Source organism: Manis javanica, chromosome 12, assembly GCF_040802235.1.
Source record: "Manis javanica isolate MJ-LG chromosome 12, MJ_LKY, whole genome shotgun sequence".
NCBI classification, from domain to species: Eukaryota; Metazoa; Chordata; class Mammalia; order Pholidota; family Manidae; genus Manis; species Manis javanica.
Window position 1 is genome coordinate 61,553,965 of NC_133167.1, and position 27,556 is coordinate 61,581,520.

Consider the following 27,556-nt stretch of genomic DNA (forward strand, 5'->3'; position numbering starts at 1 on the left):
ACTATGTGACAGGCAGTTTTTTCTGTGTGCGTGTGAATGTAGGAACAGATTAAATTTCATGTTGTAAATTTTTTTAAAAAGCTGGCAGTCTTATTTTCTGCTGTTAAAAGCCTAAGGTTAGTGATCGTTAAAGAAATGCGAAGACACTAGATAAAAGTGGGCAATATGTCCTGTTCTTTCCAAACATGTGAATAGAACAAAAGGATGGAAGACCTAAGCAAACTAGTGTTTGCTTTTTTTGGTGTGTTGTTTTTCTAATATACATAAAATCCTTCACACCATTATGTTTTCAAGGGCACTGGACTTGACTGTAAGAAAATTAATTATTGGGGCCAGAAGTTAGATCATATGTGATGAAAAGTTCCTCCAGGAAAAGTCATGCTTGCAAACCAGCTAACTCAACTCCGATTACCCAACTGTTAAAGCTTCATATTTATGTCACAGCACTTGAAAACATAAACTGTAATTGGGACTAATTTTTAGCTTCCTCTCTGATTAGCCATTCACAGGCCAGAAAAGGACTGTTCAACACTTAACAGTTTGTTTCCGCAGTTCCTTACCTATGTTTCGTTATGGAACTTGTTGCCTTTAACAATGAAGGAAGTTGTCATATTCCATTGATCAGGAATAGGATAGAAATCAATCTTGAACTAAAGGAGCTTAGTTCTGACTTTCAACTAGTACAGAGGGTAAATAAATTTTTCCTACAATTACTTATACTGTGAAGAGTTACTCAAAGGGTGCGTTGTTCTCACCTTTCAATAATCACACAGATCTTCATTTATCAGTCATTTGTGGATGTATGGATAACGAATACCTAGGATAACTCTACGTAAACCATACAAACTCTACCTCTCGCTTTCTCTATTAGAACATACACATTGGAGACCTAAGTTGCAAACATTTCCTCCACTGAAGATGGTGAGATTTAGCATGAGCCACAGAGGTCCAACTTTTTGAATGTTTATAGAACACTGGCCCTTAATGATGGAAGAGACTTTAATTTAAAAAACAAAATTATATTTTTAAAAGCCTAAATTGACCCAATTTATTTTCAAAATAAGAGTTTATCTGTATTTTCAGCTTCTTGCCATACACACATTTCATAAAATATGGCAGGTTTCTGCTCAACATCTTCATGTAAAACTTCACAATGTAAGAAAGTATAGGGTAGAAGATTTTTGCAATTCTTCCTAAAAAATGTCAGCACATTCCTTAAATGTTCAGGTTATAAAAAACCACTTAGGATCTACTTCTTATCCTTCACTATAATTTTATATCTAAATGGCATCACATTAAATGCTGGTGGACAAAACAGTATAAGAATCTAAAAACTTTTCAGGTTAGTATAATGATTTAAAACCAACAGGGAGAATGTTTCCCTCCAAATATTTTTATATGCAATTTTCTGTCCATTACTGCAATAAAGTAAAAAAGCCATTATGCCTTAGAAGCTAAAGGAAAATATTTCACTTTTCCCTAAGACATACCATTTCTTAGCTTTCAAAGAGTGAAAAACTTTTAATTTTTTTTTTTGGTTGGGGAGAAGAGGGTTTCATAAGTAAAAACAGGGGGGCAGAGCCAGGATGGTGGCGTGAGTAGAGCAGTGGAAATCTCCTCCCAAAACCACATAGATTTATGAAAATATAACAAAGAAAACTCTTCCTAAAATAGAGATCAGAGGACACAGGACAACATCCAGACCACATCCACACCTGCAAGAACCCAGCGCCTCACGAAGGGGGAGAGGAAGGCCACAAACCAACAAGAAGGGAAGCTCTTCCAGCGGTCACTCGTACCAGCTCTGCAAACTATCTCTATCACCATGAAAAGGCAAAACTACAGGCAGACAAAGATCACAGAGACAACACCTGAGAAGGAGACAGACCTAACCAGTCCTCCTGAAAAAGAATTCAAAATAAAAATCATGAACATGCTGACAGAGATGCAGAGAAAAATGCAAGAGCAATGGGATGAGATGCAGAGAAAAATGCAAGAGCAATGGGATGAAGTCCGGAGGAAGATCACAGATGTCAGGAAGGAGATCACAGAAGTGAAACAATCCCTGGAAGGATGGTAAGATGCAAGAGGCCATTGAAGGAATAGAAACCAGAGAACAGGAACATATAGAAGCTGACATAGAGAGAGATAAAAGGATCTCCAGGAACGAAACAACACTAAGAGAACTATGTGACCAATCCAAAAGGAATAATATTCGTATTATAGGGGTACCAGAAGAAGAAGAAAGAGGAAAAGGGATAGAAAGTCACTTTGAAGAAATAATTGCTGAAAACTTCCCCAAACTGGGGGAGGAAATAATCGAACAGACCACGGAAATACACAGAACCCCCAACAGAAAGGATCCAAGGAGGACAACACCAAGACACATAATAATTAAAATGGCAAGGATCAAGGACAAGGAAAGAGTTTTAAAGGCAGCTAGAGAGAAAAAGGTCACCTATAAAGGAAAACCCATCAGGCTAACATAAGTAAAAACATCAAATTTATGTCAGCTATACAAATGTCTCATTTAAGAAAGTGAATACTTTGATTCAAAAAATTCTAAACTATTTCATCATTTCACAAGTATAATTTAAAGCTAAAAACTTGTTATACATTGAATCAATATAAATCATCCACTAGCATGTCCTATTGTTTTTCACAAAATCCATAATTAAGGAATGACAGATTAAGTAAAAGATCTCTTTTTCAAGCATTTGGTTGGATTAGCTAAGTCGTCCTGGGCAAACCACATATCCTGAGTCTTGGGATTATCTCTCAAATAAAGAGCCTGGACTAACTACCCTTTAACATCTCTTCCAATGAATACATTTACATAGAATTATTAGGCTTATGAAATCCTTTTGAGAATGAGGTGTTTCAATTCAATGTATTTTCCAGATAAATAGTTTCCCTATTTAAGTAGTAAATCTGTTCTTTAAACTTTTAAAATCGTACTTTAAAATTTATTTTCAGTGTATTTCTCTGTCACCTTAAAAGATGAGGTATGCCTAACAACACAGTCTCCCAACTTAATGGTCTCCCAGACATGGCAGGTGACAGTGACCAGCAGTTACAGCTTGGGCTCCAGATCCAATTCTGTGCATCTCTGGGCCACATTCTGAGTCTCAAAAACAGGATGATACCACCTGCTGCATACTCCATTTTAAAGTTCAAGGGAGGCATCATACTATACCAAAATATTTGTAAAGTACAAATCACCATATGAATGCAAAGGATTGTTGTGCTAGCCCCAATTAACTTTTTCCTAATAACAAAGATCTAGCTATTTTAAAAATGTTCTTTGTCAATACTGGTGCATTTATGGTTCCGAAGGTTAATCTGTCTCCTCCTTCTAATTATGCTAATAGCATCAGGCCTGAAATTCACTTTTTCTCTTCTGGAGTCCAGAAGTCTGAACTTTCAATAGGTAAAAACCAAAACCTAAAGATCTATTACTTTAGCAAATGTAGTATCACCATTTCTCACTTTAAAAGAGTGGTTTCCTAACGAGGTAAGCATTCAGACTTACCTAGGAAGCATTCTAAAAACTGAGATTCCTGGGCTCCAGTCCTAGTCTGATTTCGTATGTCTGGAGTAGGACCCAAAAAAACTCTGCTTCTCAAAAGCTCCATTATATAATCTCAACAATCAATAGCTCAGTTTTTGGGACTCACTACTGCTTTGCCCTCAATTTCTTCTCTAGAAATGAGGAGCTGCTAGTTCGTTTTTATTATAAAAATTTCCCCTTGCATGATCACAAGCACATTTAAAGTAGATTGCCCATGATTCTGGCTTAGCTCAACAGGGAACTAGTCATTAAAATCCTTTGGAGTTAAAGTTTAAAATGATAAATTCACTTCAGAGTGAAAACAATGCATGTAGATGCTGAAAGGTGGCTGGTTCTACACTTACAGGGCAATTGTTTTCTGCCTTACTTGTAATTAGTCACTGGCAAATCTGAAGACCACATTATTATGCCTGTCATTACTAAATAAATGATGGTAGCATCCTCCAAAAAAACAAAAAGATGGCTAACTAGCTAATCACTATTAGTAAGAAAATGTCTCTAGCAGACATAAAAGTATTTTTGAAAGCTACACAGCTTCCCGTAGAAACACAAAGCCTTCTGCACTTCTTAAGGCCACCATGAAGAGGAAGGTTGACCAAAACAAGTTGTTTAAAAACATGTCCAATTAATTGTGAAAATACAAGTGTAAAATAGGTAGAGTTTCATCCTCTACAAAGTTTAACAGGCATAAATGGAATTCACTGTTCCTTTACTCTACCTAAATAGTTAATTGTGAAGATGACACATTAAGTATTTGGTATAATACACTTCTGAACACCATCCCTTCCAAATCTAATACAAAAGCAATGCTGGGATTTTCCAGGTGTTCCGAGTATATCTAGGCACTCCGGAATGTTGTCATGTCTTTCGGCTCTCTGCTGGGGACACACCAGTCATCGGCCTCATGGTTGGTGTTGTAATGCTTCCAGGCAGCTTTATTATACACTGGGAGTCTTTCTATTGATTCTGTTGACAGAGCCTGAAAGAAAAAACAAGAGCTAAGTGTGACATTTTTTTAGAATCCATTATTTGAGAACATATACAATGGCAAAATGGTTATTACAATTAAACAATACTTTATTGGGTATTCATTTTCTTCCTCATAATACCATCTACATACATTTTAAAAGAGCATATATATTCACTAAGTCTACGGCACTCCTTGGTGTGCACAATGACCAAATTTGTTGCTTGCAGTAATTCTCCTGTTGGCCTGGAAGTTGCTGGATCGAAATATTACACAGGTGTGATAGATACTTCTTATAAATCACAACCCAGGACAGAAAGTGGTTAACTAAAAAAGTCAGGCATATTTCAATTCAATTTCATACACAATTGAAAAAGTGTAAAAGCATAAAAGTTGAAATATGTACCTCAACATATGTAATTGTACATCATTTAATGAAATATTTATTAGAAGAAATATTTTATCAGTATAATCACTATACTTTAAAAAAGTCATCATATTAATATCATTGTCAATAAACATAAAACTATTTCTAAGACATCTTGGCTTTTGCCTGAAAAATTCTTGGACCTGGGTTTGATCCTGGGCATTGTGTCTTCTTCTCCTGCCATTAAAGCCACCAATTTTGGTTACAAACATTGTGATTTTTGCATCATGCATAATTTCATGTTTCCAACACATCATTACCATTAATTGTCTGTTCTATTTCAGCTTCCTGTAAATCACTAGAACCTGAGATAAACTATGCTCTTTGCTATCTTCAAGTTAGGATATGTCAGTAGGATTTCAACCTTAAGCCACAGACATTCCCCAAGGTATAGAAAATACTGAATAAGAAATTTCATTCTAATAACAGTAAGGAAGGTCTTTAATGATGACTTTAATGATTCTAGAAGACTTCCTGCCTTCTATTTTTTCCAAAATGGAACTAAAAACCTTTCACCTATATATTCTCTTTAAATATGCCCAAAATGCTAGAACCCCTTCATCTATAGGCTAGACTAAAAATATTCCATTTGGTGATAAGAAAACTGCCTTTATATTGTCTTTTCTAAGTTCCTAATGGTTCAGATGGCTTAAAAAAACAAAAGAACGTTATCTTGAAGGAATTTAACCTCTTCCATCAAATTTTTTTTTTTCCCATATAAAGTCTTCAGTATTTCGTATAAAATAGGTGCCATCTGGTGGCCAGAACAAGAAACTAGAGTCACTAAATAATTAGGTTAAATCAGTCCTTTTATGCTGTAAAAGACAGCATAAAAATCAAGGGGGATTCTGCATTTGGTTATTTCTTTGTTTAAAAAAACCAAAACAATGCATTGTAAGTATAGCTTCTGCAGGAAAGACTATTGCAACTTCAAACTGCAGACCCATGCATGAAGAAAAGGCCTTGGCAGGACATTAAAGATTGATTGGTGCATCAATGTCCTTTCATGTGTTTCATGTTAAAATTAAATTTGTAAGATAAATATCTTCCTCGCTTTAACCCAATTTTTTTTCTATTAATGACCACAGTCTTGATCATTACAGATAAAAACACTTCTTTTCCCACAGTTAGAGATCATTTATCAAAATAGATGAGATATGTAAAAAAACCTATATTCATATATTTTCACAGCATGAGGTAGAGGAAAATTTCATTAACAGTTAAATATTGGCACTTTTTCTTATAATGAAGAAAGTATCATTAATTAAGACAACTATAGTTATTACCTTAATGTAGATAACTGCATCTGTCCCATAACCCTCTAAGGAATATAGCTTTAGGTCTCCTTGGAAGTATTGTGCATAAAGACGTGATATGGGCAATCCATAACCAAAACCAGCCTGTTTGATGAGAAAAATGAAATTCGATTCAGAATGCCACACATTGAAGTACTGCTCTAATTAAAGTAAATGCTACTGAGTACCTCAGGCTATCATAGTCCAGATCTAAGGGATCCACTAATACGTCCAGATCTAAGGGATCTACTAAGCCGATGCCAAGATGAGTACTACACTAACTCCCCTCTGGTCATTTAAAGCTCCCCATTCTTCTCTTTTCTATAAGAGGACTTGTGGGGGTTTGGAAGAAGCATGTTGCTTTTCTTCATTGGCCTACTCTAGAGCATCCCAATTCTGCTTTTGGCAGTTTTCACATAAACACGTTCTCTTTTTTAGGAGCAAGAGTAGAAAAAGCCTGTTGCAGCTAAAGAGATGTTATCTCATGACTTCACACCATGAATTTCCAGCCTGTGTTCTGAACTTGGAGAGATGCTTAATAGGTCTACTTTCCTACTCAATGACAGGTCACTTCCTTGCTATAAAATCTTTGGAGCACATGCCCACTCCCACCCACCCCTTCAGCCCCACCACCATCCTCAATCCATTGGCCTTGAGATACAAATCCAAGTTTCTAAAGAGTTTTCAAGACTTGGTAAGATCAGGTCTCTGCCTCTTACTTTCTAGTTCAGCTGAACTAAACCTCCTGCTTTCTAAGTTACTCAAACATTATTTTTCACTCTGTGTCTTTGTTCATCCTGTTCCCAGTATCTGGAATGGCCTTCTTTACCTGGATAAATTTTACAAATTCTTTATAGCAAAGCAAAACACCTGGATAAATGTTAAAAACCGTTTTTATCACCAAGTCAGATGTTCAATGACATTCCATATAACACTTTAAGTTAAGAGCTTATGTGGATTCAGGAATCAGAGTGCTATTAACAAATCCAGGCTCTGGCTTTACCTACTTCCACCATCTACTTCCACTAGCGTTGCTGTTTGCCCCTCAAAATCCACTACCCATTCTACTACTACACATTTCTCCTTGCCCAGGGAGGCTAACCTGAATGGACGATGTTAATGGAGTCCCGTGCCCTCTGCTTCCAGTGGGTCCAGCCAGGGGGGAACTCAGTCAAGTCACGTATTCATTCCCCTGCTTCCTTCCTGCTGAGGTTGCTCCCCTTGGGTGGGCCCCATGAGTGTATGCAGCTGCTCTGCAACTCCTTCCCTCTGGGTTCTGCTAACTGCTCCTTCTCCCTTTGATTCAGGGTGGCACTAGCCTGACTGATTCTACTGATTCTAGCCTGCTAGAATTGAGCCTACTGCTGCTAGCCCTGGATCCCCATACTATCTGTACCTATAGCTCGGTAATTGGTCTCTTCACAAATAAGCCTTCCTTGAACTATCATAATTTGAGTGAGCTATCACTTTCCTGTTAGGAGCCTGATAAGTTAACTGGTTCCAGAAATGGCCCCAAGAAAACCATGAGCAGGTGCAGTAGGGCCTGAATCTACTTTACCATTGCCTCTCCTTTAAGTACACCTATGGACTTATGGGGCTTCTCCTATAAAGAGTTAACAGGGAAGAAAAACAGCACGGGCTTGTCCACTGATGGATCTATAGTGTGCCAGCACCAGCCAAATATGGACTGCCTTTTCATTATAACCTCTCTCAGGGGCAAGCCTAAAAGATAGGAGTGAAAGTAAATCCTGCAGGGGCAGAACTTGAAGTGATAGACCTTCACAGACTCATGGGCACTGGCAAACAGGCAGGCTGGCTGCTCGGTTGGGGACTCGGAAAGAATAAAATTGGTAACTGATGAGAAGGCAGTCTGGAAGAGATAAACGTGGATGGTCCTCTCTGAATGCCCACCAAAGGCAGCCACATGGAGGAAGCTCTCAGGAATCAGGTGGACAAAACAACCGCTATTATCCAAGTCAAGTCGCCTTTCTCCAGCTGCCCAGTGCTTCCTTACTTGGTCCACTTACAATGTGGTCATGACGTCAGGAAGGATACTCTGTAAAGCTTAAAAAGTCTTATCTTTGGTAAGTCTATATAGATATACAGTGGAGCCTGCCATGCCACACCTGTTTTCTTAAAAATTCACAAAAATTTTGTATCCTGAACAGCACAACACAATATGTGGCATTCACTATGTGCTAGGCACTATAAAAAGTATTTATGTATATATTAACTTAATCTGCACTTGATTTTTAAAGTTGGGGAAAGTGTGGTTTTAGAAGGTCAATAATTTTCCCAAAGTGACACAGCTAGGATATAATGGTTTGGGAATGGAACCAGACCATTTAGATTTAGTCTGGACTATAACACTATGCCACTCTCCACAAAAATCCTACAATATCTGTTTACTCCAGAAGCAGTACAGCAGTACCCCTTTACCCACAGTTCCACTTTGCTCGGTTTCCATTACCCTTGGTCAGTGGCAGTCCAGAAGCAGGGGATCCTCCTTCTGACAGACTGTTGGAAATCAACAGTAGCCTAACACTGCATCATAATGCCTACATCATTCACCTCATTTCATCTCATCACGTAGGCATTTTATCATCTCCCAACATCACAAGTAGGGTGAGTATGGTACAGTAAGATATTTTGAGAGTGAGAGAGACCACATTTACATAACTTTTAGAGTATACTGTTACAATTGTTCAATTTATTATTGTTGTTAATCTCTTACTTTGCCTGATTTATAAACTGAACTTTATCACAGGTATGTATGTATAGGAAAAACATAGTATATATAGGGTTTGGTACTATCTGTGGTTTCAGGTAACCACTGGGGTTCTGGAATGTATCCCCCACAGACAAGGGGGAACTATTGTATATCCCTTCTCTCCCCTTACTTCTTAGGGTAAAATCAGAATCTAAGAAGATGCTTATGTTTATTATTTGACCTTGCCTGCAGGCCTTAGCACCTGCATGCCTAATCTGGGAGTCACATACTTCAATTTGAGAAGCATATTACTAATCATTATAAAGTATGGTAGTATATGACCCATATTACAGTTGTAGCCACAGAATTTGTGCTATTATAGGTAAAGCTATTAGAATGAAGTCCTTCAAGTAACTTCCTAGGAAGAAGCCAAAACAAGATCCATTTAATTCTGTATTTCATCATGTTACAGTATAACCCTAGTGTTCCATATGCCAGAGAAGTTTCAAAGCCTAGAAAGAGTACATTTTCTAGAATTTCAGGTCAAAGATTTGGCTTTTCTGGGGGTAGGAGGCAAAGGATAGAACCAATTCAAAAGCAAATTTTATTAAACCTGAAAATAGGTGACTAAGATCAATAAAGAATTCCATCAAAATAATTATAATTTGAGCCATTTCCAGGCTGGTGATTCAACTAATCAGAACTCTAGTCTTATTTCTCAGTTAGAACATCTAGTAATTTCTAATTATATAACCTTAAGGAAAAAAAAAATCAACACTGAAGATTAAATCAGTGTTGACCAAATACTAGTAAAACCTGTAATTTAGTCTTCATGTGAGAAACACTATCAAAATGTGGTTTACCGCAGGAAGGCTGTTTACCACAGCTTATCACCATCAAGCTTGGCAACAAGAACTCTACAGCCATACTCTCCGTCTCGTGCTCTTTTCAATCAAAAGAAAAACGGAGCCAAGAGGCTGTTTAAATTTAGAGAAAAGCATTTTTTTCTAATAGCTTCCCTTCCTTGTGTACCCTATACAATGGCTTAACTCACTTATTTGGTAACTGATATACTTCTCTGGCAATTTACAAAAACACACCATTATTTTTTGAACACGTACCAGGGGCACTGCTCGGGACGTCTCAACACGAGGCCGGGGTGCAGTTGAGTACATGTAGTTGAAGAGCCTGTCAATTTTCCTCAAAGGAACACCACCTCCTCGGTCACTCATCTAAGATAAGAAACAATCCTGCCCTATGAACAAGTCCCATAAACAGCAAATACCAATACATATAGTGTCACAGTTTAACTGCTGACAGAAGAGTACTGCTTTTCAAAATGAATACCATGCAATCCAAGTTGCAAATGTAAACATTTCCCTCACTGGTGGTCCTAACGCTGCTCCTCTAATATGCAGAGTTCTAATAAGCTCCATCATACTATAAATTCAATGCTGTGGCTTCATATATTTGCAGAAGTCACACTAACAGTGCAGTATAGTACAGAATGGGGCATAAACTAGTCTACCTTAGATCAAACAATAAATTTGTTCTGGATGGACAGTTTGCCAATCAGATTAAAAAAATGCACAAAGCCTTTGACCCATGAATGTCAATCCTAAGAAAACAGGAAAGTATGCAAAGTATGAGAATATCCATGACAGTACTATGTAGAAAAGCTAAAACTGGATTACAACCTAAACAGGGGACTTAAATAGTATACTATTTAAGTTACTTAAATAGTAAACTAATGTACATTCTAAAACAGAATCCTATTTAGCCATTAAATATCATGTAGAACTATAGGTATTCGCACTAAAGATGTCCACAAAATATTGTTAAGTAGCATAGACTGCCCCTCAGACAACTTCCTGATGAGTTTGTAAAGTATAGAGGACCTTATATTGTTCTTAAGTCATTTTCCAACTCAAATCATGAGGTAGGATCAATTTAGTAGTTTATTTACAGACTATTTTCATTCTGTTTTCCTTCATAGCTAATATAGACTTATTTTCCTATTGTACAGTTTATATTCTAATCTACTATAGTCATTTCCTTTTGTCACAAAATCTAAATCAATTCCACTATTTATAACATTAATATAGTTGTCAAATGCAAACAAATCTGCTTTTAATATATGTATAGAAATATATACAGAGAGAAAATAATGTTAAATGCTATATTAAAAAGTTAATAAATTGGATGGCTAATAATAGTTCAGTATTTATGAAGTCTAAACATCTCTATAGTAAGTATATATAATGATTTCATAATGGAAATTACACAGCAATTTTTAATTTTTAAAATTAAAATCTATTTTGAAATACCATTTGAAGACTTGCCTATAACACATCTACAATTAGATAATTACAGTATAAAAATATGCAAGGACTTTATTAAACAACTTATATGTAGCATTATGCTTGAAATTATTCTTGGCTTTGAATTCAAAGCCCTGTGAAAAGATTTATTTTAGTGAGATTTATAGAGTATTCTGCGCATTTTCTGAGATCCATCAACATGTTAATTATTTATCCTTAAATGCTTTGCTGCACATTTTCTGGTAACGTAAGAAGTATGGATGCTGTGTAAATACTAAGTAAGTAAACAACATACTAGATTACATATTAATATGAACAGATAGACTTCAATAAGTATTCCCTGGTTTTCCTTAACCTTTTGGCCAGGAAGACTATAGCAATACAGCCAAGTGTGAAACAAGAAGTGACCTCTAGCTGTAGGGTAGTATTAGATAAGCAGAGAGCTGAGCAGAAAGGTTGGCAACAGCTCTGAGAAGAGCTATCTTATTAGAGGTGAAGGGGGTAAGCTAAGCCACAGGAGTATAGTTAGAAACTCATAAAGGTGACCTCCTTTGGTTTGCAAACAAAAACACCATAAACTGGAACGAAGACACTTTTAAAGCAGTCAGAAGAGTTGTATCAGATGATGATATACCACAGGATGTGAGTTCTTTAAGAAAAGGGAAGGAGGGATTAACAGGAGAGAGAGAGACATTTGGTCTATATATGTTTAAGACAAAAATGGCACTCTGATGACAAATATATGGAGAAAGACATATGAAAGTCAAAAAAATTCAGGTTAAGATAATCTGAAGAAAAATTGTAGAATCATGAGAACATAAGTCTATGTCAAGGAAAAGGAAAGTGATTATGAAGGGAATGGGTGATAAGGAGTAATATCAAGAAGGCTGAGGAAGAGAAGTTTGCCAATTATTTTTAAAAGTTTCTCTTCAGTGCATGAAATCACCATTTCCCAGTGTCATCTAACCAAGACCTGCCACGCCAACTCTCTGTTCCCTGTAACACTGGGCTCTCTGGGCTCATTCATGAGTTTCAGGCTCAAGGGAAATGAACCACCACTAATGGGATGAGAGCTCTGAAGGCAGGAAATCTACTAACTCTGAACTCACCTAGAGCTCCTCAAGTCTCTTACCAACAGTTTTTTCCATGTCAAGTTTGTAAAAATCACTGACAGTTAATTATCCTCCAGCTTTTAGTAACCATGAATCTAAAGCCTGCAATGGCAGTAAGTACATACCTATCAATAATCACCCTAAATGTAAACGGTCTGAATGCACCAATTAAAAGACATAGAGTCACTGAATGGATAAAAAAACAAGACCCGTCTATATGCTGCCTACGAGAGACTCACTTTAAACCCAAAGACACACAGACTAAAAATGAAGGGATGGAAAAAGATATTTCATGCAATTAATAGGGAGAAAAAGCAGGAGTTGCAGTACTTGTATCAGATGAAATAGACTTCAAAACAAAGAAATTAACAAGAGACAAAGAAGGACATTACATAATGACAAAAGGGTCAGTCCAACAAGATGATATAACCATTATAAATATCTATGTACCCAACACAGGAGCACCCTACATATATGAAACAAATACTAACAGAATTAAAGGGAGAAACAGAATGCAATGCATTCATTTTAGACTTCAACACTCCACTCACTCCAAAGGACAGATCAACCAGACAGAAAATAAGTAAGGACACAGAGGCACTGAACAACACATTAGAACAGATGGACCTAACAGAGATCTACAGAACACTCCATCCAAAAGCAGCATGATACACATTATTATCACATGTACATGAAACATTTTCCAGAAATGATCACATACGAGGCCACAAAAAGAGCCTCAGTAAATTTAAAAAGATTTAAATTATACCAACCAGCTTCTCAGACCACAAAGGTAGGAAACTAGAAATAAATTGCACAAAGAAAACAAAAAGGCCCACAAACACATGGAGGCTTAACAATTGCTCCATCCAATGTTTCAATGACCCAAAAAAAAACAAGAGATCAAGCAATATATGGAGACAAATGACAATAATAATTCAACACCGCAAAAATCTGTGGGATGCAGCAAAGGCTGTGCTAAGAGGGAAGTATATTGCAATACAGGCCTATCTCAGGAAAGAGCAATACCACATGAATAGTCTAAACTCACAACTAACGAAACTAGAAAAAGAAGAACAAATGAGGCCCAAAGTCAGTAAAAGGAGGGACATAATAAAGATTAGAGCAGAAATAAATAAAATCAAGAAGAATAAAACAACAAAAAGAATCAATAAAAGCATGAGCTGGTTCTTTGAGAAAATAAACAAAACAGACAAACCTCTAGCCAGACTTATCAAGAAAAGAGAGTGTACACACAAAAACAGAATCGGAAAAATCACCACAAACACCACAGAAATACAAAGAATTATTAGGGAATACTATGAAAAATTATATGCTAACAAACCAGATAATCTAAAGGAAATGGACAACTTTCTAGAAAAATGAAGGAAGAACAATAGGTAGAGGCACACCCTAAAACAGGTAGGGCTTTTATAAGGACTTCTAGAACAGTCTGCTCAAGACCCTTATGAGCCTTTTTTTTTTAAAGAACAGCTTAATTAAAATATAACTCACATACCATATAATTTACCCATTTAAAGTATACAACTCAATGTTTTTCAATATACTCACAAATCTGTACAACCATTATCACAGTCAATCTCAGAACATTTTCATTACCTCAAAAAGAAACCCTGGATTCTTTATTGATTAAAATACTAATCTATTTCTTGTCCCTATGTATTTGCCTATTGAGGACATTGCACATATACAAATTATATGATAGTAGCCTTCTGTGATTGGTTTCTTTCACTTATCATATTTTCAATGTTGTGGCATCTGTGTTGTAGCATTCACCAATATTTCATTCCTCTTATGGCCAAATAATACTCCATTGTATGGATATATCACATTTTATTCATTTACTGATTAGTTGATGAATATTGGGTTGATTCTGGTTTTTGGCTATTGTGAATAATGCCACTATGAACATTCATGTGTAAGTTTTTGCATGAATACCTATTTTCAATCCTTTGGTGTATATACCTAGGAGTGGAACTGCTGGGCTATTATCAATCTTTCTTTTCTTTAAATAGGTAAGCAATTCCTTAAGCAAAGCCTGTCCATCAGCACAGAACAAGTCTCTGCTGCATACCTAAGAGCTGTTCAGTGAACCTTGATCCATGCAGGGATGGATGACCACAAGTAATGGAAAGCAGCTTGCAGACCACCATTAAAGCACATAAACAGAAGCAGAAAAAGGTATGAAAAAGACCATGTTGGAGCAGAGCTGAAGCCCCAAAGCAGAAGACATATGGACTTATTTTCAATCAAGCAAACCTTAATAAGCAAGTAGTTGATATATAACTAACCAAAAAACAGACAAAATTAGCATTTGGGAAAAGTGATGCATTCACCTTACTTTTTCAGCAAACAGATGGTATTGCCATGTATTTATTTGTGCCTTATTCTTTTAAATGAACAGCCAAGGGAGAGAGAAAAAAGAAATTCAGAGGAAACAGTGCACAGAGCTAAGACATATTAATTTTTTTTAAAAAAACAATTATCATTACTATCTGTCCTCAGAGATAAAAGATAAAACTGGAACAGAGTACTATAATAAAAGGAGTAATAAAAAATGTGAGTCCCTGGAAATTTATAATAAGGTAATGGAAACAAAAATTCAATAGAAAGTCTGGGAATTCAAAGTTGAGGAACTCTCATAGAGTAGAATGAAAGTTAAAAAGATAAAGATCAGAGGAGCATTTCATGAAGTCCAACATCCTCCAAATATGACTATCAGAGAGAAAAACAATAGGAAAGAAAGTATTAAGGAAAACAGAAAATTCTAAGAGGCCTAACCCAATCAATAAAAAAAAGACCCACATCAAATCACATTATTATGAAATTTCAAAACAACAAAGCATGACACCTAAAATTGGTTGCATACAAAGGTATAGGAAGCGGAATGAGCGTAAGTCTTCTCAAAAGGAATAGGAGTGATGTCAGCAAAAACAGCAAGAACTCAGAAAGTCTCCCTTCCATCAAAGCACCAAGAAAATGGCAAAAATTGTCAGAATAAACTTTGTTCAGATCTCTAGAAATTCAAATTAATCTGGGGAGGGTTTAGTCAAGAAAAACAACAATGGACTTTTTGATGCTTTAATTTGGCTTATTCTACCCCCATCCTCACTCCCATCAACAACATGGAATCAGAGTGGAAGCAACAGCCTGGCAGCCACTGGGAAAACTTTCTTTGATCTGAGTCTAAGATACCCAGTGCACCCACCCACATCCTCAGAAACATTTGTCAAAAACAATTAGAGGTAACTGATTGATTTGAGGGCTGCCTGAGGTAATGTCCAACAGTTAAGGCAAATAATAGGCTAACCAAAAAGCTTAATAGGAAAAGCTAAGGAATCAGACGTGCATAGAGCTCAAGGATTTTCTGAGAAACTAAAAAGGCATGCTTATGCCCAGGGCTATGCTCATAATTCAGGAAAAACCTGAGAGGGTCCTAAGCTTTCACCTCTGACTGACCTTGAGGCTTTGTACAAGTAGGACCTAAGGGTTAAGTCTAAGTTGTCAACTACTTAGCTAAGTGTTGAAGGTGTGCCCCAATACACATAGAGCTGCTTGAAAGATGGCACCTAAGGAAATTTCAGTACAATCACTACTTGACCACTAAACTAACCAGAGACTTCAGTGACCACACACAAACAGACTTTACAGAGTTACTGTAAAAAGTCACTAAACAAACCACAGTAACTAACCTTAGAGAGGGGGGAAGTACCTGATCTTCAGAGTTGTCGCATTATATCATTTTAAATGTCTAATTTTCAACAGAGATTATAAGACATGCAAAGAAGTAAGAAAGTATGGACCATACACAGGAGAAAAAAAGGAATCAATAGAGACTGTACTAACAGAAAACAGACTTACTAAATAAAGACTTTAAATCAGCTCTTTTAAATATTTTCAAAGAACTGAAAAAGTATGAGATGAGGGCTCACCAAATACTAAAGACAGTTTAAAAAATACAAATTATATAAGAGAATCAAACAGAAATTCTGGAGTTAAAAAGTATAATAACTGAAATGAAAAATTCACTAGAAGGACTCAACAGCATCTTTGAACATGTGGGAGAAGAATCAGTAATAGTAAAGACAGGTCAATTGAAATCATCCAGTCTGAGAAACAGGAAGAAAACAGAACGAAGAAAAAAGAACAGACCATCTGAGACCTGTGGGACTCCATCAAGTGTAGCAGCATGTATGTACTCAGAACCTCAGAATGAGAAGAGAGAAAGGGGCAGAAAGAATATGTGAAGAAAGTGGATTGAAACTTCCCATTTTTGGGAAAAAAAAAGAAAAAAGCTCATCACTTGCAAGTATAATAAACTCAAAGAGATCCACACCTGCTAAGATAATAATCAAACTGTCAAAGCCAAGAAGAAAGAATCTTGAAAGCAGTAAGAGAAGTGATTCATCACATACAAAGGATTCTAATGAGATTAATAGGTGATTTCTCATCAGAAACCATGGAAGCCAAAAGGCTGTAGGATTAAGATATTCAAAGTGCTAAATGTCCATCAGTAGATGAATGGATAAAGAAGATGTGGTACATACACACAATGGAATATTACACAGCCATAGGAAAAAAACAGATCCTACCATTTGCAACAACATGGATGGAGCTAGAGGGTATTATGCTCAGTGAAATAAGCCAAGCGGAGAAGGACAAGTATCAAATGATTTCACTCATATGTGGAGTATAAGAACAAAGGAAAACTGAAGGAACAAAACAGCAGCAGAATCACAGAACCCAAGAATGGACTAATAGTTACCAAAGGGAAAGGGACTGGGGACGATGGGTGGGAAGGGAGGGATAAGGGTAGGGAAAAAGAAAGGGGGCATTACGATTAGCATGTATAGTGTGTGGGGGGGCATGGGGAGGGCTGCGCAACACAGAGAAGACAAGTAGTGATTTTACAGCATCTTACTACACAGATGGACAGTGACTGTGAAGGGGTATGTGGGGGGGAATTGGTGAAGGGGGGAACCTAGTAAACATAATGTTCTTTCTGTAATTGTAGATTAATGATACCAAAATAAAAAAATAAAAAAAAAAGATATTCAAAGTGCTGAGAGAAAAGACTATCAACTAAGAATTCTATTTCCAGCAAAATGACCCTTAAAAAATGATGGAGAAATTAAGACATTCTCAAATAAACAAAAACAGAGTTCATCTTTGGTAGACCTGCCCTACCAAAAACTACTAAAGGGAATCCTTTAGTATGCAATGGAAGAACACTAGACAGTAAATCAAATCCACATGAAGAAAATAAAAGAGCACCAGGAAAAGTAACTACACTGGGAAATATAAAGGATAGTATGAATGTATTTTTTATTTGTAACTTTTTTGTAATATTTTGTCTGATAATAGTATAACCATTTCAGCTCTGTTTTTGTTTCTGTTTTCATGGTATATCTTTTTCCAAGGTTTTACTTTGAACCAGTTTGTTTCTTCAAATCTAAAGAGTTTTTTTTGTAGAGGGGGTAAGGTTAGATCATGTTTTTTTATCCATCCTACCAATGTTCATCTTTTCATAGGATTGATACCAATCCTACAAAATTAAAAGGATTATGAAGGAATACTATGAAGAACTGTATGTCAACAAATTAGATAACCTAGGTAAAATGGACAAAATCTTAGACACAAACTACAACACTGTTTCAGGAAAAAACAATCTGAATAACTTATAACAAATGGAAACTTTTATTTAAAAGACAATTGCATAGGACAATAATTATAAATCTGTATAGAAGGACATACAATGTATAAAGATGCATTTTATGACAATAGAGCACAAAAGATGAATGGAGGGAATGAGGCTATATAGGAACAAAGTCAGTGCATACTACTGCAATTAAGTTGTTATTAATCTGAATTAGGTTGGTATAAATAAATTGAGATGCTAATTTTAATCCCAGGGCAACCATGAAGAAAATAAAGAAATAAAATAAACAAGAAAGAAATGAAAATAGTACACTAGAAAATATTTTAACAAACCAGGCAACAATAATGGAAAAATAAAGAATCAAAAGAGACGAAAGATATGAACAAATACAAAATGGCACACATAAATCCTACATTAACAGTAATTTTGCTAAATGTAACTGGCTTGAACAAACCAATGAAAAGATGAACATTGGTAGGATGGATAAAAAAACATGATCTAACCTTACCCCCTCTACAAAAAAAACTCTTTAGATTTGAAGAAACAAACTGGTTCAAAGTAAAACCTTGGAAAAAGATATACCATGAAAACAGAAACAAAAACAGAGCTGAAATGGTTATACTATTATCAGACAAAATATACCTTAAGATAAAAATTCTTAATAGAGACAAGGACATTTTACAATGAGAAAAGGTCAATCCATCAAGAAAACATAAAATATTAATATTATACACATATATCTCTTATAACACTTAACAACTCCAAAATGCATAAAGCAAAAACTGACAGAACTGAAGGAAGAAATTAACAATTCAACAATAACAGCTGGAGACTTTAGCACCCTACTTTCAATAATGGATGACAACTAGACAGAAGATCAACAAGAAAACAGAAGATCTGAACAGTACTATAAACCAACTAGGCTTACTTACCATCTATCTATAGAATACTCTATCCAACAAGAGTGGAATACACATTTTTCTCAAGTATAAGGACAGACTATGTTAGGCCATAAAACAAGTCTCAATAAATTTAAAAGGAATAAAATCAAACAAACTGTATTTCTGACCATGAAGGAATGAAATTATAAATCAGTAACAGAAAAAAATGTGGGGAATTAACAAATACATGCAATTAAATAACACTCTCCTAAATAACCAGTTAAACTGGGGATATTGATACCAATCCTACAAAATTAAAAGGATTATGAAGGAATACTATGAAGAACTGTATGTCAACAAATTAGATAACCTAGGTAAAATGGACAAAATCTTAGACACAAACTACAGACACTGTTTCAGGAAAAAACAATCTGAATAACTTATAACAAATGGAGAGACTGAAATAGTAATCAAAATCTCACAAAAATAATCTCAGATCCAGATGGCCTCACTGGTGGATTCTACCAAATATTTAAACAAGAATCAATACCAATCTCTTGCAAACTTCTAAAATACAGAAAAGGAGGGAATACTTCCCGATTCATTCTAGAAAGCCAATATTACCTTTCTGATATCAAAACCAAAGACATCACAAGACAACAATAAGTATCTCCTATGAATATCAATACAAAATCCTTTATAAACAAACAAAAAATGTAAAAAATGAGATCTATCCCAAGAATGCAAGGTTGGTTCAACATACAAAAATCAATCAATGCAATACATGAACTGCTAGAAGAAAGAATAAAAGCCATATGATCATCTTAATCTATGCAGAAAAAGCATCTGACAAAATCCAACATCCTTTCATGATAAAAACACTCAACAAGCTAGGAATAAAAGCGAACATTCTCAACCTGATCAATGGTACTTAGGAAAAACACAGCTAACATCATACTTAATGGTGAGAGGCTGAAACCTTCCCAAGATCAGGAAAAGGATAAGGATGTCTCCTATCTCCACTCCTATTCAGGATTGTGCTGGAGGTTCTAGCTGTATCAATTAGACAAGGGGAAAAAAATCCACATTGGAAAAAAGAAGTAAAATTATCTCTATTTGCAGATGAAATGATCTTATATGTAGAAAATCCTAAGGAATCCACAGAAAATTGTGAGAACTAATAAATGAGCTCAATAAAGCTGCAGGATACAGGATCAGTACACAAAAATCAGTTATATTCCTATACACAGGCAAAGAACAATCCAAAACTGAAATTAAGAAAACAATTTCATTTATACTGTAGCCCAAAAAGAAGAACAAAATACTTGGGAATAAACATAACAAATGAAGTATAAGACTTGTGCACTGAAAATCACAAAATACTGTTGAAAGAAATTAAAGATGACCTAAATAATTGGACAAAAAGCCTCTTCTTGAATTAGAGGACTTAATTCATCCTCACCTGGAATGTGATCCCCATTAAAATGCCAGTTTTTTGCAGAAATTCACATGCTGATACTAAATTCTTGTGAAAATGCATAGAACCCACAATAACCAAAATAATCTTGAAAAAGAAAAAAAATGTTGAAGGACCGACACTTGCCAATTTTAAAACTTATAACAAAGCTATAATATAATCAAGACCGGCATAGGACAGACATATAGACCAATGGAATAGAATTGAGAGTTAAAAAAAAAATACATGTATATTTTTAACAAAGGTAGGAGAAAATTCAATGGAGAAAGAACAGTCTTTAAACAAATGGTATGAGGACAGCTGGACAGCTACATGAAAAGAAACTTCATCCCTACCTCAAACCATTTTCAAAAATTGACTTGAAATGGATCAAAGACCTAAATGTAAGAACTAAAACGATAAACTCTTAGAAGAAAACACAGGTGTAAATTTCCATGATTTTGGATTAGGCCATGGTTTCTTAGATGTGTCATGAAAGTATTAACAATAAAAGAAAAAATGAAATAATTAAAATTCTTCAAAATTACAAGCTTTTGTATTTCAAAGGATACTATCAAGAAAGTGAAAGGTCAAGTCACACAATAGGAGACATTTGCAAAATGATATATCTCATTGGAGACTAGTACCTGCAACAGAAAATATATAAAGAGAGGACTATTACAATCCAACAATAAAAAGGCAATTAAAAAACTGAGCAAGGAATCTAAGGACTTCTCTGTTGGATATTCATGATTACTGCTAAATTGTCTGTCTCCTAGATTTACTTTACATTCAATCATTAGGAACTGGAATAGAAACAGACTCAAGGGATAATTCCATCATCTGCCAGATCAGCATATCAGCTATGTGCTTACCAGCTATTAGGGGTAGAATTTCTAAGAATAAATTATGTCTCCTACAAGTTATGTGAATGCCTGTACATCAATTAAAAAACAAAAGCATTACCTTCACAGTCAAATCCTCATTACCCAGTGTGATATGGACTTGAATTGGCGGGTAAACACCTTTGTCTGCATGATGTTCCATTGTTGCTCTCATTGCATTCTGAAATACATTAGGGCTATATAAAAAATACAACTTAAAGGACAAAGAAACAAATTATAATTTTCAAGTATATATGTACTACTTGAAATTAAAGTTTTTTTGATTTGGTGGAAATACGCCAAAGAATTATAATTCTTATAACCATATTTAAAGAATTCCTTTAAAAATAAAATTATTAAGTTAGTTTTGCAGGACTTGTAAGGTATTTTGATTTTAAAAGTCCAGCTAAATTCTTCATATTTCCAAAACCAGATGTCTGGATGCTTTTAACTAGTTTACATTAAGCAGAAAATTCTATCCAGAAAGTTTTATAATTTAGTGGATTACAGGCAAACCTTATTTTTGAAAACAGTTTTGTCTAGTTTTATGAACCATTTAATTGTCACAAATAGCTTCAAGAAAAAATATTTTCAAGTAGTATTAACAGCAATGGTCCTATTATAATGCAGAAACAAATTCAATTTACCACTAGTTAGAAACTAAGGAAATATACATTGTAAAACTGTTTTGATCAATTTCTAAAGGCTATAGCATACACAATGCCAACATATTAGTAAGCACTAAAGGACAACATAACATGTAGAAATTTGTTGGAGTAGAAATTGATAAGACTAGATTCAATTAAAAAGACAAAAGACAGGACTGAATTTGAAAATAAGAGTGTGTGCCCTAGCACACCAGTCAGGATTGAGAATCCCTGAGAAGACCTATCATCTCTGCCAGAAGCCATTTCACATTAGGCAACAGATATAAAATCTATTACATAACATGGTAATTTTTTTTTTTTCAGTAAGCATCAAGGGAACAAGATCTTTATGTGCCTGAAATTTCAAGGAAAAATTAGTTTTAATGAAGTGCCAATCACTTATTTTTTAACCACTTGGATAGATTTTTGTTAACATAGTAGATATGTTCTTACTGTAAAAGAGCCTCCCTCACTAGCACTTGCTGTTCTAAGATATTCAGTGAATTTTTCTGTGTTTCAGTGTATTTTCTTTTTCATGATCAGGCTGAAAGCTACCTCTTCTCTCTTCTAGTTTACAACTGACTAAATACATGGAGTAACTAAAGCAAGACAAATAATAGGCTTGGTTTAGGGCAGTGATTTCCAGCCACAGGGACTTGTATCTCCTCATCACTCACTTTCCTGTTGACCAACAAGTGTTGAGGAGTGTTATTGGGAAAAAAGGACCCTCAACATTACTAGCATACATTAATTAGTTTACGTTAAGGAGAAGACATTACTAACATAATATTAGTAGCATACTTTTATTTAGTTTTCAAATTTTGTCTTAAAGAGCAAATATAACAGCAAAAACTGTGTAAGTCAATATAAATTATTTTCTCAAAAAAAACATATAACAATGATACTTTGATCCTTTAAGGGCAGAAAGTTGGGAGTTATTCTTTTAAATATTTTGTTTTGTACATGTATAACTTTACTGAGCACCTTTAGTGTGCTGCCACCACATTGGACATTTAATGTTATTTACAATCTTCAAAATAACCTGGATAGTAGCATTACCCTCATTTTACAGAAGGTAAACTGAGGCTCAAAAAGGCTGAGTGATTTGCCCATGGTCATACACAGATTAAGTGGCAGAACTGGAATTCAAACCCAGGTCTTTCTGATTCCATGCTTGAGCTTACCACTATACTGAGGAGCCCATCAGTGTTGACAAAAGGCTGACCTCCAGCAATGTGACATGACACTGAACATGAAATGACATCTTTTAATGAAATGGAGGGAAAACCGGTAGAGTAACTTTGACAGAAGATTCCTAACCTCAGGAAAGGACCAGTAAAGGTTATGTAATACCATTTTACAAACCTTGAAAAGTTCAAACACCATGTGATAGAGATGGGATGGTACATAAACCACTTGTATTGGTTGTCCTGGTGATTTTGCTATAGAGCAGAAGAGAAAAATATAAACGTACAGAGAGATGTACTTACAGCATTTTTAAGAATATATTGTGTAGTGATGAAAGGAAACATTTATTATGGAAGATAGTATTACTTAGGGGAGAACTGCACACCAGTTCTTCACTATATTAGTTTCTGAGCCCACGCTCACAGATTTGTAACTGCTGGTGACAACATGAGTCCTGTAGTCATTCCTGCAATCCTGCATAATAATCTAACCAAACATCTTCCCATTATTCTCTATGACAGAGCATCTTTTAAAGAACATTCACCCTTAAGGTTGGAATTTTGCTTTCCAAAAAAAAGTGCTAGTCTGTAAATTCTATGGTCCAATTCACATCAATATATTCTTTTCATAAAAGCCGTTTTTTAAATGTCTTACCCAGGCAGAGCATTTTCTGTTTTATTTCAAGCTGTTTTATGAATATAGATTTGAATTTTAAAATGTAAGCTAGCATCAGTTTTTCAAGGGGACACTGACTCTACATTTAAACATTTAATAGGAGCCCAGCTGTGGATGGAGGACAGTGGACAGAGTGTAAAACAGAACTTTTAGTAAAAGAGTAAGACTCACCATCCCTTAGAATTCTATTTCAGCCAATAAACTGGATTCTCCTATGCATAACTGCTCCTTGGAAATACAGATGGAACATCTGGAAGCTGCTGACAGCAGCTCAGGTTCCAAAACTATCACCTGGGCATTGGGTTACTTACTGAACAGCACCATTATGGACTAAAGGAGTTAAGATGACTTTAGGAAAACACTAAGTGGTTCTATTTTTAATTAGGTAACTTCTTCCACTGCTGTCCCACTATAAGGTCCAGTATACCACTATTTAGAAATATCCAGTGAATGCCTATCTAATTTTATTCTTCTTAAAGGGTCATCTTAACTTATGAAATATTTTGCCCTCTACCAAGCTACCCTACCTCTAGGAATACAATGAGACTCATCCATCTCCTTCCAAGGCTTCTAAACCTTTTTGATCCAAAAGGTACTAGACAGGGTGAAAAGACCATCAGAGATAAACAGTTCTCAAATAGGTGAGCTCTTTCCTCTTTAACACCTCCAGTCTTTTTGCTTCCACAGTAAAAAATGATTTACATCTCAGAAAGTAGAAATGGTAAAGGATAAACCTTACATTATTGAAGTGCATATAAAAGTCAACTGTAATTTTCTTGGCATCATTTTTCGCTATGACTAACCACAAAAATCAAACTAAGCAAAGAACCAATGTTACCAATTAAAAATAAGGAAAATGGGGAAGAAAAAGCCAAAATGTTTTTCAGAAAGAATCCAACTCACACACACACACACACACACACACACACACACACACACACATATTTTTAACATGATTGTTCTCTCTCAGCTTTTGTATCCAAAGAACAAGTTGATGAAAACTTTTTATATTAAAACAAAACTAAATTCTTATCATTCCTTTTCAGATAATCATAACAGTAATCATTGAGGAAAGCAACATCAGGCTTACCATTTAGTTCTTCAAGTTCTAGTTCAGGAGAGTTAATATAATACAAATCACACAGGCGCCTAGCATTTTCATAGCCATCTAGTATGAATCAAAACAAAAAAGCATTAAATAAATTAACTTCTGTTTTACACATTAAGATGGTAATTGTATTGACAAATGAAATTTTAAAACTCTCTACAGAAGAAAATATGCTTTAACAGTTTAGGTAAGGTCTGTAAGTAAGAGAAGGCAAAGCTTAACAGCCATAAAAGAAAAACAATGATATGATTACAAAAAATAAAAACATCTATATGAAAAAAGGCTCCATAAACAAAGTTCAAAGAAGAACAGCAAGCTGAAGAAAACATTTACAATACATATAACAAAATTTAGAGTTGGGGAGGGTTTAGGAATTAGACATGTTCATTCATTGCGTTTTCATTTTTTGTGATACCTTTTTGGAGTTATCAAAATTTTAAATGCTTTTTATATATCTTTAATTCTAGGAATCTTGCCTTCTAAAATAAAATACTAGCAAAAGTCAGCACATACCTAAAGACGTTTACTGCAGTACTGTTGGTAACAAAAATAATTTTAAAAACCTAAATATGCATCAACAAGAGGGTGGATTTATATATTCATAGATACATACATAACAGCCATTCAAAAACCTGGGGTATAACCCTATGTACTGAACATGGTACAATGTTTGTAAATTTGTACATAGCATAAACAGGAAAGGGTGGAAAGACACAAACCAAACTATTATGAATTATGGCTCATAGGACAGGGACTTAGAAAGGAGGGGAAACTTGAAGTTTGTGAGGTGAAACAGGTCACCATACTTTGCCTAACAAGGCATTATAATAAAAAAAAATTCATCCTATACAGAATGCACAATAACAAAATTATTTTCAAATCCATGCATTTGCTCCTAGCCTTTTATCTCGGGATAAAGAGTTGTTTTAAAAGCAAGAAATAAAACTCAACAATTTATATTTTTGCATTCTTTCTGAAAAGAGAAATGTAAGTATTTACCTTTAATGACTTCAACTACGTCGCAGTTTGGATTTATGCTTCCTATGTGTTTTCTATGAGATGGGCTTCCTTTGCCTTTCCCACCAAACAATAAAGCTATCAAAAAATTGAAAACAAAAACAAGCAAAATGAACTAAACTACTGAATGCCCATTCCTCTACCATTTCTCTAAATGGTACCAAACAGTAGAGTATTTTCCTTAAACATACAGTATTTTCCATTCAACAAAAATACCTTTGTATGGCAGTCTATTTGCTTTTCTTAATACTTTTCAAAAAAATAAAATTAAATGTTTACTAAAGGGAAGTTTCCTAAATAAAATATGCCAACACATTTTACTTAGCTGCTTCTCTGGACTTGAGACACTTACAGTGTTGATTGAGTAACATTCTAATTGAAATGCGGCTCATGTAGAAACGATCCAAGAAGTATTGAACATTCTGGCTGGTGACAGGATCCACCCCGAAGCTCTCCTTGTATTCTGTCACACCCTGGGCCATTGTGGGAATAACATCGTTGTGTCGGTTCCTGATCCGGATCACAGCATCTGTAAACCTAAAGAAACCTATCCATCAAAAAAACCAAATATTTTGACAAGCGAATTTAATACTAAAATCTAAGTTTAACCAACTATACTAGACAAGAAATCCCTAATTCAGTAAAAGGAGCATCAGTGCATGTTTTCCTACACATATTTAAATATATCTGACATTATAAAATAGATGGAATCTATAAAGGTATAATGACTTCCTAAATGAAACTTTTGAAACTTAATTATTTTCGTGGAACTCCTACAGTAAGGCTGCCAGAAAACATGATCCTAAAAATGTTAAGGGTTTTCTTTAACCATATCAGTAAAGTCATCTGGGCGCCCACTAGGAGGATGGTTTTCAGCATAAAAGAAGACAGAGCACCCACCAAGGAGCACAAACTGTGTAAGACACAAAGTTGAATGAGCCCGTAAAGCCTGTCTGGGGACTATTCCCTAGGATTCCAAGAGACAGAGAAACACTTGGAAAAGCAAAAAATAATTCCAATTTCATTCACCTTGGAGACATTACTCCACAGCTAATTCTAAAGAACTAAATAAGAAAGGGAAGAAGTCTTAATTTGAAATAACAAAATCCATCTTGTAACACGCATATCAGAATTTACACTTCTGAATGAGTGCTTTCCCATTCAAAGTCATCGTATCTTGAGTACTATTAACTCACTCCAATGATGCTCTTGCTGCTCAGAACATTTTTGGAATTCCTAGTTTGTGATGGGCTTCAAAATCAAACTGTTAATCCAGAATATAAACAATAAAACTCCTCAGAAACAACAAACAACTCATTTCTAGTCACCTCTTTCATTTATTTCACCTATTTTTTTTAAATCTAAAACATTATTCTCTTGACTGATCACATTATTTTTTAGAGTCAGCTCTGAGTGACTAACCATTTCCAGAAGCTTCTACAGTATAATGTTGACTTTTAAGTAAGACTGCTTGGATTCAAATCCTGGTCAACGATTTGCTGGCTATGTGACCTTAATGCCAGCTTAAGTTACTTCTTTGTGCACAATCATTATCTCAATAGAGTTGTTTAAAAGATTAAATATCGTTCATGTAAAGTGTGCTCCATATGTAGGCAA

General features: G+C 35.1%; 1 protein-coding gene across 2 annotated transcripts in view; it reads right to left on the minus strand.

Moving 5' to 3' along the window:
• Positions 1-2,486: 2,486 nt before the first annotated feature.
• The window catches only part of PDK1 (pyruvate dehydrogenase kinase 1), a 30,200-nt gene continuing 5,130 nt past the window's right edge, over positions 2,487-27,556 (minus strand). For both annotated transcript variants that reach the window (XM_017651094.3, XM_017651095.3), the window contains exons 4-11: positions 26,292-26,476; positions 25,922-26,017; positions 24,905-24,982; positions 23,317-23,393; positions 21,387-21,485; positions 10,092-10,202; positions 6,252-6,365; positions 2,487-4,550 (exon numbers count right to left, since the gene is read on the minus strand). In XM_017651094.3, coding sequence (XP_017506583.2) covers positions 4,410-4,550; positions 6,252-6,365; positions 10,092-10,202; positions 21,387-21,485; positions 23,317-23,393; positions 24,905-24,982; positions 25,922-26,017; positions 26,292-26,476 — 901 coding nt within the window. In that variant the 3' untranslated portion in view covers positions 2,487-4,409. The remainder of the gene's footprint in view (positions 4,551-6,251; positions 6,366-10,091; positions 10,203-21,386; positions 21,486-23,316; positions 23,394-24,904; positions 24,983-25,921; positions 26,018-26,291; positions 26,477-27,556) is intronic.